Source organism: Brassica oleracea, chromosome C5, assembly GCF_000695525.1.
Source record: "Brassica oleracea var. oleracea cultivar TO1000 chromosome C5, BOL, whole genome shotgun sequence".
NCBI classification, from domain to species: domain Eukaryota; kingdom Viridiplantae; phylum Streptophyta; class Magnoliopsida; order Brassicales; family Brassicaceae; genus Brassica; species Brassica oleracea.
In genome coordinates, this window is record NC_027752.1 from 44,109,189 (window position 1) to 44,123,533 (window position 14,345).

Consider the following 14,345-nt stretch of genomic DNA (forward strand, 5'->3'; position numbering starts at 1 on the left):
GCCCCACCAAATTTTCCTCAAACGAATAAATAATTCCAAAACAATAACATAACAATATTCAAATCTCCCAGAAGAAGCTCACTTAAAACATTCCTCAACCAGTAGAAAGTGAAGCATGGAAACCAATTATCAGAAAGCATTTAAAGAGTTCAATTCTAAAAACTCATGTCCTGCAACTACGATATAAAAAAAAAATTATTTTTAAGGGCTTCAACTTCAACACCAGCTCCTACCATCCCAGTTCATTACTATAATAAAAATTTCAAATCATAACTGACTAGAAACACTTATTAAACATATGATCAACAAATTAATTCCAACATCCTTAATCAATAGTCCATCATATAATCTCAGCCCAGTAACTTCCAACACTACAGTGGAAGAATTCAATTATTGGACCACAATATGAAAACTCTAACCACCACACTAGCTTAGCACATATATAAGTCATTCGTATCTCTTTACAAAACAACCTAAGTTCAGAAGTGGCAATCGATAATGGAATAAAAGTGCCATCGTTGACCTTAAAAACCTAATAAGTATATATAATTTTGACATTATTCTTATCAATGGCCATGTTAGCCATTGCCACACTAACACCTCTCCGTACTTGCATTTAAAACACTAGCTCCTCTCTTTCTTTCAAATATTACTAAAGTATATTCTTCAAAGGTTTAATTTGCAATTTTAACAAAATTTCAAACACTATCGTAAATTTTGTAGAAAGAATATGAAGAAACAACACACAAACACGTGCAAAAAACAATTTACCAAAACAAACCTTCCCCGAACCCTATTGTTTACAAACAACATTAGGCTACAAGTTCTCAACATCCTTATACTGTACAGAATATTAAAAATTGGCAAATATCATAGCCAAATATTGTTTCACTATTGAGAAATATCAGAGTTTTTGCTTTGTATTTTCCACAATTTCATAGTAACATTGCCCCTTCTTTCATCAATCCCTTCTCTATGACCTTAAAAGACAACCCTAAGCCAAAACATTTACTATGTTACACCCACTATATTTATGATACACACATTACATAAAACTTTACACTTGCATGCCAAACACATAAAATACAACCATATTAAAAGCTCTATATCTATTGACAATGAAAATTATCCAACAAAATCATAAATTTTAAACCAAACAACCTGCGTGAAGCGCGGGGTAACCACTAGTATCTAAAGAAGATTGAGTTTTGAGGTGCAAATGAAATGTACTTTGGCCTTCCTTTTACAATATGTTATAGGTTGCTGTTTCGGGTTAGTTTGGCTGGGGTCGATCACTGAAATAAACCAAAAAAAATCGGTTTGGTTTCAAAAAAAAATTGGTTCGTTTTTTAAAAACAATTATCGAATTTTTGGTTTTTTTTTGTACGGTTCTGTTTTTGGTTAATTTTTGGTTAGTTCGGTTTCAAAACTTTTTATTGAAGTTGGGTTTTTGGTTTGGTTCGGTTAATTTCGGTTTAAATTGGATAAAATTCAAAAAAATTCGATTATTTTAGTTTGGAATTTGGTTTTTCATTCAGAATTTCGGTTAAGAGTACTGTTTCAAAACTTTGTTTTTAGAAAACTGAACTAACCGATTACCTAACAGAATCAAAAGCCAAAATATTTTTTTGGTTGCCAAACTGAACCGAACTTGCAAACCGAAGAAAATCTAACTTTTCGGTCGGTTTATACCCGCAGGCCTAATATGTTATCTGGCAGGTGAAGTTTGAAAAGAAGCCGGCTTTGCACAAAGCCAACAAATTCACACTGAAAAGGTGTCTCAAGAGAGACTGTGAGGCGAACTACAGATAAGATGGCTTCAGATAAAGTTGATTTTGGGATCTCAGACTGATTCTTATTCTCCTAGAAAAAGAGAAGTTGCTGTTGTCAGGAGTTCATAGCGAGATTAAGGAGTTTTTTTTTTAATGGTATAAAATTTAAAATTAGAAGGTGACAACACCAAACGAAAAACCAACAAGAAAAAAAAAAACGAAGAAACAAAACACAACATTAAAAACAGCAACAGAGTGCTCTACTGCTCTTCAGGTATGCCATGACCTGCCCCATCTCCTTCACTTTCACGTGCCACCACCGAGTGCTCTACTGCTCTGTGGGTAGTAAGAGATGTCATGAGCTGCTCCTGCAGTTCAAAAGACTTCCCTATCCGGATCATGCCGTACCCCATTTCACACGAAACGGTCTGCTTCTCCGGTGGATTCTCCAGCTCGGCCACCCTCAGTTGCAAAGCTCACAAATATTTCAGCCACTTCGGGACGGAGTAACCTACCACCATTGTTGCCGCCTCAGGAAAAACCTGACCGCAGTCTGCGATCGTCACAGGCTGGAGAGGGTATCCATTGCTGCCACCAACCATCTGCTCAACGCGACTGATCACATCAACTCTCCATCCACAACTTCTCCGAACACCACCTGCTCGCCGTCTAAATCAGGGGACGCCCTCATGAGGATCATGAACTGAGATTCGTAGTAGTCGTAGGTGGTGCTTTCATCGTTGCTAGTCATTGAGAGGATGATGCCTTTGCCGTCGTGCTTCCTTTTGTAGTTGTTGTCCGCCAAAGGTTGGCCGTAGATGGATTCGCCTCCTCCTCCACACCCGTGAGTGGTATCTCCTCCGTACCAAATGAAGTTTGGGGTCATGCCGTGGATGATGGTTCCCTTGTAGTGGAGCGGTATGCCGGACTCCCCTATGCCTTTCTCGCCTGTGCAGAGAGCGCGGAAGTTCTCCGCCGTCTTCGGGTTCGTGTCGGCGAAGAGCTCTATCACGTTCCGACCAACGGGTCTGAAGTTGACGGCGATTTCGAGGAAGACTCTAGGGTTTGTCGACATCGGGGGTTGATCACTCATTTAGGGTTTGCTACGATGCGACGAGTGATCTTTTTTTGTATATTTTTTTTCGATGAAGGAGTTACTTATCATAAAGTCCTTTCTTGAGACAGTAACGTACCAAACATGTCATTCTTTGATTCAAAACAAATCCATGCATTGATGGACAAGTTCTGAAAAAAAAATTGAGGAGTAAAAGAAAATTCATTTTAATGAAGTAAAATGAGGAAAGAAAACTGCTAGACTTGGCTATGTTTTCCACTCAGCATATTTCTTACGTTAACCAGATTAAAAGAAAGCAAAAAAAGATGGTGCTGCCCAGGATCGAACTGGAGACCTTTTGCGTGTAAGGCAAACGTGATAACCACTACACCACAGCACCTTATTGATTGTGATAGTGTGTTTGTAATCCAAATAGTAAATGTAAGGTTAATTGCGAATTTATATTCAGGGATGAGAACATAAGGAAAATTGGAAAAAAAAAAATCAGAGAAATGATAATATAAATTAATACTTTATATACGTGTTCAAAAAAAAAAAGAAAAATTTACTTTATATTCAAATATCTGGGCATAGATAAATGTAGAAGTATCTTAATTGTGAATCTAATCTATATTCAGGTCGCAGGGAGAGTGTGAAAAGGGGAAAGCCGAGAAACACGTAAAATACGAAATGACAGTAGAGGGAGAGATTCGCTGTCCACGGATACGACAGCGTTTCAAGGAATATTCATTTATTTCCAGCCAGATGATTCTACTTTACAATTGACCGAATTACCCATCACTCCGACAGTTAATTGCGAAATCGCAGCCTTAACTGGACCGAACCACCACGCAGCCATCTTCCCCCTTTTGTCCGAACGTGCCGCTTATCTCTCTCCCACGAGAGTGTGTCACACAATCGAACATTTTTATTTCTTTTTAAAAAAATTTCGATTTTTGAAGTATTGCAAGAAAAGAATCGTATAATTCTACTTCCTTGGCTTTTGAGATTCACAAACACGCTTACGCAAATTCGATATACACCGAGGACGAAGGAGCAGACTTTATAAAGTTGAGGATCCAAATCGTGGAGAGAGGATACGATGCCGCCGGAAACATCGCCGGCCAAACTCGGCAGAGCTTCTTCCTCCTCTTCTTCATCGTCATCTTCAAGCTCAGACCGTGCTTCCGTGAAAATCGAGGAGATTGAAGACGGAGGTAGTAGCGGCGTCGTCGTCATCAATGGCTCTGAAGTAGTGGAGACCAAACTAGAGTCTGCTGTCGCCGACAACACTCTGGCTGAGTCTTCAGGTATCTCAGTTTTATCTTAGCTGATTGAACCCAAGGCAGAGTTGGATAGGCTTAAAGTTTATTCCTTTCTCTGGATCCAATCCATTTTTGGATGGTTTTGATTTGTTCGGGTCCTAGTCAGCGAATAGGACCTAAAAGGAACGATTTTTTAGACTCTAGGCGGTCAAAAATGGCTCTAGAACCAAAGCCAGGAGGGCCCAGTGGTCTCGAGGGAGCTTTGGTCCGTATTGGGACCGAGCTCTGCGCTGACACTGGGCCAAAATTTAACATCTGGAGTGTGGACCCATTTCGGTGGGGCCAGGATACACCGGGTTATTCCAAAAAACAAAAACAAAAATGGCTCTAGACGTCCGCACTTGCGTGGTTTTGATGATTTGGGGTTTGTGGGTTTTTTTTTTCAGGTGGTGGGAGTAAAAGCTTTGCTAGAGTATGGACAATGCCTGTGGAAGGTTCTTCGAGTAGCGATAAAGCTGAATCATCATCATCAGCGTCAAAGCCTAGGTTAGACAAATCAAAGACTGAGAGGCAACAGCAGAAAGAGAAAGTCGCTCACATTCTCGCCGAGGACGCCGCTAAGATTTTCGATGACAGACTCTCTGCAGGGAAGAAGGTACAAAACATTCTATTCTTGGGTTTTAAATCTTCTATTTTTAGTAGTGAAAGTCTTTTTTTTTTTTTTAATGTCTTATTTTTTTTTTGGCAGCTGAAATTGTTGAACCGTATAGCTACGGTGAAACATGATGGGACTGTTGAGTTTGAAGTCCCGGCAGATGTTATCCCACAGGCTATTGCTGTAGACCGTGAAGAAGATTCCAAAAACGGTGTTTGTCCTGATGAGTCTATTGATGGGGTAGATCTTCAGTATATCCCTCCTATGCAGATTGTGATGCTTATCGTTGGAACGCGTGGTGATGTTCAGCCTTTTGTTGCAATTGCCAAACGCCTTCAGGTTTGGCACATATCTTATTAATTTTATATTTTGAATTTTTTTTGGTGTTGTAGTATATTTTCTCTTCATTCTTCTTTCTTTCTTGTTCATAATTAATGTAGAAATTTTATTTGATACAGGACTATGGGCATAGAGTTAGACTTGCAACTCATGCGAATTTCAAAGAGTTTGTTTTGACTGCTGGTTTGGAGTTTTATCCTTTAGGTGGAGATCCAAAGGTGCTAGCGGAATGTATGTATTAAACCAAACATTCCTATTCTTCTCTTCATCCTTATTACTTAATCTATGTGTAGCTTTAAAGGTTATTATTTATTCATTGGTTTGCTTGCTACGTTTGTGTACAGATATGGTTAAGAACAAGGGGTTTTTGCCATCAGGCCCTTCAGAGATTCCGGTTCAACGAAACCAAATGAAGGACATCATAAACTCTCTGCTTCCAGCCTGTAAAGAACCTGATCCAGATTCTGGCATCTCCTTTAAAGCCGACGCAATTATCGCCAATCCTCCAGCATATGGTTAGTCTCAGTAGCTTTTGAATTTGAAATGTTTTGTTTTCCCTAGCTTCCTGAGTTATCTCAGAGATTCACTTTGAATGGTAACTAACTTGAGAATCGCTGTTGCAGGACATACACACGTGGCAGAAGCACTGAGGATACCTATTCACGTGTTTTTCACCATGCCTTGGACGTAAGTCTTGTATTGACCGAATGAATGAATGTTACTTTGAACTCTCTTTCGGTTCATAACCATTCACTATCTTTCTGCTATTAAACTAATGATACAGGCCAACCAGTGAGTTTCCACACCCTTTGTCACGTGTCAAGCAACCAGCAGGATACAGAGTGAGACTTGTTTTACTCAGATATTGCTATAAAACTTGACTTCTTCTTTTAACATAATGCAATTTTCAGCTTTCGTATCAAATCGTGGATTCATTGATCTGGCTTGGAATAAGGGACATGATAAACGACCTTAGGAAAAAGAAACTGAAGCTAAGGCCCGTTACATATCTAAGTGGAACACAAAGCTCTGGCTCTAATATTCCATATGGATATATGTGGAGTCCTCATCTAGTCCCAAAGCCCAAAGGTAGTGTGTCTCCTATGAACTCACTCATGAATGCTTTTCTTCACTTTTGATAAATAGAAAATTTAGATTCAAACTTTTCAATTTATTTTCAGACTGGGGCCCACAAATAGATGTAGTGGGATTCTGCTTCCTTGATCTTGCATCAAACTATGAACCTCCTGCAGAACTCGTGGAATGGCTAGAAGCTGGTGACAAACCTATTTACATCGGCTTTGGTAGTCTCGTGAGTTTTTTTTTTTCTTGACCTGAATAGTATTTTCTTAGAGGAAATTTGAAAATAATGTCTCTTACCGTTGTGTGTTTATTAGCCTGTGCAAGAACCAGAGACAATGACTGAAATAATTGTGGAAGCACTTCAAAGAACCAAACAGAGAGGAATCATCAACAAAGGCTGGGGTGGCCTTGGAAACTGTAGGGTCTACTCGTTCTTTGACATTTCCTTTATTGCATACTTGCCTGTTTGGTATATTCATCATTATACATGTTTGATGTGGCTCTCATGCAGTGAAAGAACCGAAGGACTTTGTTTACTTGTTGGATAATGTCCCTCATGATTGGTTATTCCCAAGATGCAAGGCAGTGGTATGTCTACAATAATCTTGAACATCCTCTTGCTTTGTCTAGTCCCTTATTTGATGTTTAGCATTGTGTGTTCCCTTTTGTTTTGAAATTTGTTGTTCTTCTGCTTTCAGGTTCATCATGGAGGTGCTGGAACAACGGCTGCAGGTCTTAAAGCAGCGGTAAGTTTATTTTTGATTGTAAGCTATAAAAAATTCTGCTTCATGAGATGGGACTTTAGTAGTTAATATGGAAGTGTCTTGCCTTTTTTCTTAAACAACACAGTGCCCAACTACAATAGTGCCTTTCTTTGGAGACCAACCTTTCTGGGGAGAAAGAGTGCACGCTAGAGGAGTAGGTCCTGCACCAATCCCAGTAGACGAATTCTCACTCCATAAGCTTGAAGATGCCATTAATTTCATGCTTGACGATAAGGTAAGATAGTGGACTTTAGTAGTTTATATGCACATCCCAGGATATGATCATGGTAATGCCATTGTGGTTTACAATTGAAACTGAGCATGTGTATAATTGGGAACAGGTGAAGAGCAGTGCAGAGACACTAGCAAAGGCGATGAAGGACGAGGATGGTGTGGCTGGAGCTGTGAAGGCCTTCTTCAAACATCTTCCGAGTATGAGACAGAATGTTTCGGATCCTATCCCTGAACCATCGAGCTTCCTATCGTTTAGAAGATGCTTTGGCTGTTCGTAACTTTCTCCTCATTGACTCTTGTGCATTGTTGTGACCTCTTGTTGTATGTTTGTTTGTATTTTTCATGTTCCTTGGTTTTGGTTCTACAACTCACTCAGGGATAAGTTGTGAAAAATACTTGGGAATTTTAATGTTTAGTTGATGCATATAAATTTTTGATTTGTCATAAAGTGGAAAACAAAGATGTGTTCTAATTTTAAATATCATATGGCATTTTGTTTCAGTGTCTTGAGATGCAACTTCTGTGGAAGGGTGTGCAGAAACAACTCAACTCAATGATTGTCTGCTTATCAAACCATGATTAGTTAATTATTGCATAATTATAAACCATTATTAGCAGTTAAAAATTGTGATTACCTTTGTAATGACCATAAGGTACTACAATGCTCACATGGGGAAAAGTCAATACGCTGCACTAAGGAGGAAAAGTTATCCAGACACTATGAGACCTACTATTTTAATTAGCTGTCTTATATGATTATAATTATAAATTTGTATTTTTCCTTTCATTGTCTCTAACAAATTATTTATCCAATAAGTTTGCTAGAGAAAAAGAGAGATGAGGCATACCAATCACATGACATGATACTGTTGTTGGCCAACTCATTATTGGCATCTCACTAAACACTTACATTTGTGCCAAGTACACATACACATGTGTTTCCAATTTCTATAAGAATAAAAATGCTTTTAGAAATCTAATCCATTTCCCATCCTTATATTGTCATTTTAATACATTATTATAGCCTCTATATCAATTGTAATAGTATATTTTGAGAAAAAAACTACTATATGTTTGAAAGCTTTATAACTACACACATATATATATATATATATATATATGATATGCCAGTCTTTTTTTTTTTTTGGTAAAAATGTTAAGTCCAGTCTTTTTTTTTTTTGCTTATGATTCACAATCTTTGTAATTCAAGTATATACAGAACTAAAAGAAAACGTACGAGAAAGGGAATAACATCGGTGTATTGAAAAACCATAGGTAGATAGCAATATAGGATATAATATATAACATCGCTGTATATAAAACTATATACCTATTTTATATGGTTTACTAGTATTAGATATTTTCTTTATTGATTCTATATTTTATTGTTCTTTTCCAATGAATTTACCAATAAGCTAATGGTGATAGGCTACGCAGCCTTCTTATATAATAACTTCTCTCTCGTAGCCTTTCTTCTACGCTTCTTCTCTTATTCCTTTTCCTTTCTTTTTATCTCGAGAAAAACTCTGCTTCGAGCAGAGAGAGACAACTAGACAAAACAGAGCAAGAAGAACACAGTCATAACAATGGCTGTCACAAAACTTATCCTCTTTGCTTCTGCATTACTTGTAACAACGCTGTTTGTCGGCGTTAATTCATCCAGGTATCACTTATTAATAACATCATCATATTTGTTTTTATTTGTATACATTGACGTTTTTTTAGCTTAACTTTTTACGTATTATATAGTTCATGGAACCAATCAACTAAGCTTAGTTACATGATTCATCAACGGTGAAAAGAATGCCAGTTTTCTCTCATAAATATAAAACTTACAGAAGTTCTATATCAGTGGCTGATGAGAGTTTTTAAAACAAACATATAGATCATTTTCATCACTATGATCGTAGTGTATATTGTATAGTTATTCCACTCCTAAAGAACAGGAAACTGTTAATAATTTATAGTATAATTATATATCATTGTTATAGATGAGACTGTAATTGTTAGATTGTTTATTATATGCTTTCCAGGTCGAATGAAACATGGCATGAACATGCAGTTGAGAAACCAGAGGAAGTAGCTGCCATGGTGGACATGTGAGTTTCTCTTTAAACAAAATATATTCTACGAATACAGATCATTTTCTATATAAATGTGACCTTTTTCTTATTCTCATAATCCTCACATGCAAGTCCATCGTGGATTCGTCATAAAAGGCAATAATGCTAAGAGTATCTAAATATTAGAAAGAAGTATGATATTTTAGGTGGTGAATGATGTTGTGTGTATTATTATTGTAGCATTGGTCCAGGCTCGCGAACATGTGTAATGTTTTTCAATATTAATCTTTGCAACAATGATTGGCCAGACCCTTGCACATGCTCATGCCACATGCAGTGACGCATACACTTCATGACATGTGTTGTCTTTTTAACTTGGATTTTTCTTGAAACCGATAGATAAACAGTACGAAAAGCTTATTCACATATATAAGATTTTTTTTACCTGTTTTGATTTTCAGTACAATAAAACTTTTGGTCAACAAAGGTTAAGCAATAATAATCATATATATATCATTGAGAAATATTACAAGCTATGAGATCATTTAACCCCAACCATGGTCCATTGACCCAAACCCTTTCTTGGGTTTCCTACTTTATGTGGAGTTGCCTCTTGTCTTTGGGGTTTTCTGTAGAGTTTGTAGTGACTGTTTTTATGTTCTAATAAAAATACATTTCACACTGGTAAATCGAGTTTTTTAAGCAAATCATACTACATATTTGGAAACCCAAATGTAGAAGCTTATGTTTGATATCTCAAACACATCAATTAAACTATGCATATCATCAAATTATATTTCTCCATTTTATTCTATAAAAATCACAGTGTTAGTTTATTGATAAATATTTGGTATTTTCTTATATTAATAAATGTATATGAGCTTCCAAAAGAGCAATTAAACTATACTGCCTTCGTTTTTATAGATAGATTTTTTTTTTATGTTTTCACACATATCAAAAAACATATTAAAAATTTATTATAAATACATATTTTCTTATAATTTTCAGTTTTCAAAAATATCCAGCCAATAGCAATTAAATAATCTCAATCAATTTGTTAAAATTTACAATTTATGCATAAAAATAGAAAAAAAAATCTAAGTTTGTGAAACAATAGTTTCTAAACATCTATAAAACAGATAGAATGTCTTCTTATTCGAAGTATACATTACTAATAGTATAAATTATGAGTCCAAGATTCAATTTCTTAAACAAAGTGCAATTTTGAATTTTTTTAATAATTTTCGGTTAATGTTTTTCTTTTACCTTTTTACCTAATAAAGACATTTTTATTTTTACAGAGAAGTATAAATGTCTAGTGATTAATTATCCAGTAAAAAAAAATTCAAAAATCTATTTCACTAATTCCACCACTTGCTGCTGATCGTGATCCACACAGGAGCATTCGCAACAGCACGGAGCGGAGACGCTTAGGCTACTTCTCCTGCGCCACCGGCAACCCAATCGACGACTGCTGGCGCTGCGACCGCAAATGGCAGCTCCGCCGCAAACGCCTCGCCGACTGCTCGATCGGATTCGGCCGCAACGCGATCGGCGGCCGCGACGGCCGCTACTACGTCGTAACCGACCCCGGCGACGACGATCCCGTCACCCCCAGACCGGGAACGCTCCGCCACGCCGTGATCCAGAACGAGCCGCTCTGGATCGTCTTCAAGCGCGACATGGTGATCACCTTGAAGCAGGAGCTGATCATGAACAGCTTCAAGACCATCGACGGCCGCGGCGTCAACGTCCACATCGCAAACGGCGCGTGCCTCACGATCCAGTACGTTACCAACATTATTGTGCATGGGATTCATATCCATGACTGTAAGCCCACGGGGAACGCGATGGTGAGAAGCTCTCCGTCGCATTACGGGTGGAGATCGATAGCTGACGGTGACGCGATCTCGATCTTTGGGTCGAGTCATATCTGGATTGATCATAACTCGCTCTCGAATTGCGCTGATGGGCTTGTGGATGCTGTTATGAGCTCCACTGCGATTACAGTCTCTAACAACTTCTTCACTCACCACAATGAGGTATTATATAGAAATTCTATGAATTAATAAATTTTTAACTATTCTTGAGTTGGATCGGTGTAAAATATAAAATAATGAATTTCACTGTAAATATAAATTAATAAATAATATATATAATGTTTATAGAAATATTAATAATATATTGTATAATTTGTTTTTTTTTTTTTAAATAGTGACTATCTTTATATTTTATAAACATTTCAAAATAATTTATTTGTCAGTTTACACCTCAAAATGCATCTAAATTTACGGTTAATATTTTTAGTACCAAATAATCAAATAATAACAACGTAAATTTGTATCTGTAAATTTAATCAATATATGTATGGTAAAGTCAAATATTCTTTTTATTTCTACTTAAAACATGTATCAAAATCTACAAATCTATAAAATAACTTTTTGTTAATTATTAAGTAATAAAATATTATATTTCTAAAGTTATTAATTTAAAGAGTTTTTACTCTCTATAACTAAAGTTTCACATTTTATAGGGTTTATTGGAATTGAGAATTAGGGGTTTAGTAACGGTTGCGTGTTGTTTAGGTTATGTTGCTGGGGCATAGTGATTCATACACAAGGGACAAAGTGATGCAAGTTACAATTGCTTACAACCATTTTGGTGAGGGTCTTATCCAGAGAATGCCAAGGTACAGAACCTCAAGCTTTGCTAGTTATATGGTTTGAGAAGTTTTGTAGATTCGAAAGACGAATGAAGAAACATATATGGTGTTTGCAGGTGTAGGCATGGATACTTCCATGTAGTGAACAACGACTACACACATTGGGAGATGTATGCCATTGGTGGTAGTGCTGGTCCGACTATTAACAGTCAGGGGAATCGATTTCTTGCCCCAACAAACCCATTTGCTAAGGAGGTATGTTTCGATCTTTTTCAAGTGTGCTGATGCCAAACCATATTGATGGTGTGTAGTCTTCCCTCTCTTTTGTCAAGAGAAAGAGGTCTTAATGTGTCATTGATCTTTCTAACAAGATTTGATTGCAATGAGATTGATGATTGGTGAATGTGGCAGGTGACTAAGAGGGAGTACACAGGACAATCAAAATGGAAGCACTGGAATTGGAGATCAGAAGGAGATCTTTTCTTAAACGGAGCATTTTTCACACGGTCTGGAGCTGGAGCTGGAGCCGGCTACGCCAGAGCTTCGAGTTTGTCGGCCAAATCATCCTCACTCGTAGGCACCATGACCTCTTACTCTGGTGCTCTTAACTGCAGAGCCGGTCGCAGGTGTTAATAGATCAAATAATCAGAAAAGCCATTTTATTGGTCTTGAAGAAACAAGTGATCGATAAGTTTTTACCGAATGTCAGCCTCTCGTTTTCTTCTTTATTTTAACTTTTGGGGTTCATGCGATATAACACTTCCCTATTGGATGCGGAGGCCTAGTTTAAACGCCCTCAAGTGTAATATAAAGCTGTATGAATATTCTTCTTGTCACCTACGTTGATATAAAGTTGTTTCCTTAGTCGTTTATCTTGCTTCTAGTGGTCTTAAAACACTAAATGAAAGCTTAGTACTTGGTGGGGTTACTTCCAAAGGAATCAATAGTGAAATGGTGTGATTGGATAAGTGAGTAAAGGAAGTGAATGTGGTAGGGACATGTGGAACTTAAGAAGGAAACATGGAAGAGACAATAAGCACATGAGATTGCATATCATGACTCATGAGGAGAAGGATGCAAGTGTGCTTTAAAGAAGAAGAAGGGTCTCTTTTTTCGAGTCATGTGATGTTTGGTTTGGCCAACGAACATGTTACTGTTTCTCCTCCTTTACCACTCGGTTCGTTTAATAAGACAAATCAAATTAGTTCAAATGGGGTAGTAATGTAATGAAGGAGAAGCAGTAACAATGTAACATGATGTTGACCAAGCATATGACTATTCATTTAACCAGAGTAGTGTATGCCACTATACACAATACATGCTAAATCGCATTAACAAGAACGGTTATCAAGAATGATAAAAAAAACGATCAAAACTGTATTAAAAATTCATAAAATTCATTGACTAATGTTTTTTATTTATTTCAAAAACATTTAGACATGCAATAATGTTTAGTGATGGAGCTTATTACAGCATCCGCAACGGGGGACGTCGAGAGTCCTTAGCGTCCTAACCTAGGCAAACTAGATTATAATAATATTATTTAAGCTAAATAACATAAGGATCAATCCGTAAATAAGGATTTACCGGACTTGATCCTTAGAGACGTGCCATGATTTGATTCGTTTGGTCGGCTTTTGCGTTTGGTATTGGAAAAAAAAAGAAATCATTTTCGACGGAAGACGCAGAAAAAAAGAGAGCTCTCGACGAAAGGCGATTCGATCTGTCGGAACACGAAGGTAAATCAAAGCCTTCTCATGGAGTTTTTTTGGATTTAGATTAGGTTCAATGTTGTATTTCTCTCAATTTAGGGTTGGGTTCTCGGTTTTCAAACGATTTGGGGATTTTTCCGTATGAAGTTAGGGTTTCAAATGATTTGGGTTTTCAATTGATTTGGAGATCTTTTCGTCTGTAGTTAGGGTTTATACACGATTTTGATTTGAAACAATTTGGGGAGCTTCTCTTTTGTTTTACCGTCGATTATTACAACCGAGTTACAATCGAGTTTTACAATCTTCTCGTTTGTTCTTAATCTTTGGTCATGTTTTGTTCTGACGGTTCTAACTCGATCCCTCTGTTTTGTTCAATCGATGCTCGTTGCTGTTTATAACTTCCCTTTGATAATCTTCTCGTTTGTTCTTAATCCCTTTGCTCGTTGCTTTTTATAATCTTCTCGTTTATAATGTTCTTTGATTGTTGTTGGTTAAATGTATTTTTCGCTTACATATCTTCTTCGCTTTATCTAATCTTCGCTTACACAATTGCTTTCAGGTTAACGAAGCATGGGACAAAATTATTCGTACAGCCAGCCTTCTTCATCAGACGAGTTCGACATAACTTCCCTTCTTCAAGCAGAAGCTGAACTGTACGCGGATGAAGCTGAGAGTAGCTACAATATGGCAGGACCGTTTCAGTACCCACCTCAACCTGAGGCTGATGATGGAATCTCAATAA

At 37.2% G+C, this 14,345-nt stretch overlaps 2 protein-coding genes, 1 non-coding gene and 1 pseudogene across 3 annotated transcripts; 2 read left to right on the forward strand and 2 right to left on the reverse strand.

The window, feature by feature from the left end:
• Nucleotides 1-2,023: 2,023 nt before the first annotated feature.
• Nucleotides 2,024-2,865, reverse strand: LOC106293792 (annotated as a pseudogene).
• Nucleotides 2,866-3,153: 288 nt separating this feature from the next.
• TRNAV-UAC lies at nucleotides 3,154-3,226 on the reverse strand. Its single transcript has one exon. It is a non-coding gene; the product is annotated as a tRNA-Val (tRNA).
• Nucleotides 3,227-3,682: 456 nt separating this feature from the next.
• LOC106295874 (sterol 3-beta-glucosyltransferase UGT80A2) lies at nucleotides 3,683-7,617 on the forward strand. The gene is made up of 14 exons (XM_013731867.1): nucleotides 3,683-4,136; nucleotides 4,538-4,746; nucleotides 4,840-5,085; nucleotides 5,205-5,316; nucleotides 5,430-5,600; nucleotides 5,709-5,772; nucleotides 5,870-5,927; nucleotides 5,997-6,174; nucleotides 6,267-6,397; nucleotides 6,483-6,585; nucleotides 6,680-6,756; nucleotides 6,867-6,914; nucleotides 7,018-7,167; nucleotides 7,274-7,617. The coding sequence occupies exons 1-14, from the start codon at nucleotides 3,929-3,931 to the stop codon at nucleotides 7,442-7,444; spliced, it is 1,926 nt and encodes a 641-aa protein (XP_013587321.1). The 5' UTR covers nucleotides 3,683-3,928; the 3' UTR covers nucleotides 7,445-7,617.
• A 977-nt stretch (nucleotides 7,618-8,594) lies between these two features.
• Nucleotides 8,595-12,761, forward strand: LOC106296029 (probable pectate lyase 8). Its single transcript, XM_013732071.1, has 6 exons — nucleotides 8,595-8,829; nucleotides 9,200-9,265; nucleotides 10,629-11,271; nucleotides 11,815-11,918; nucleotides 12,008-12,146; nucleotides 12,303-12,761. Exons 1-6 carry the CDS (start codon nucleotides 8,753-8,755, stop codon nucleotides 12,522-12,524), a joined length of 1,251 nt encoding a protein of 416 aa, XP_013587525.1. The 5' UTR covers nucleotides 8,595-8,752; the 3' UTR covers nucleotides 12,525-12,761.
• Nucleotides 12,762-14,345: the final 1,584 nt, after the last annotated feature.

Coding starts and splice junctions, on each gene's coding strand:
- LOC106295874 (XM_013731867.1), top strand. CDS start 3,929: ATGCCGCCGGAAACATCGCCGGCCAAACTCGGCAGAGCTTCTTCCTCC. Junction 4,747..4,839: donor GACTCTCTGCAGGGAAGAAG/GTACAAAACATT, acceptor TTTTTTTGGCAG/CTGAAATTGTTGAACCGTAT. Junction 5,773..5,869: donor TTTTTCACCATGCCTTGGAC/GTAAGTCTTGTA, acceptor CTAATGATACAG/GCCAACCAGTGAGTTTCCAC.
- LOC106296029 (XM_013732071.1), top strand. CDS start 8,753: ATGGCTGTCACAAAACTTATCCTCTTTGCTTCTGCATTACTTGTAACA. Junction 11,919..12,007: donor CTTATCCAGAGAATGCCAAG/GTACAGAACCTC, acceptor TGGTGTTTGCAG/GTGTAGGCATGGATACTTCC. Junction 12,147..12,302: donor CAAACCCATTTGCTAAGGAG/GTATGTTTCGAT, acceptor TGAATGTGGCAG/GTGACTAAGAGGGAGTACAC.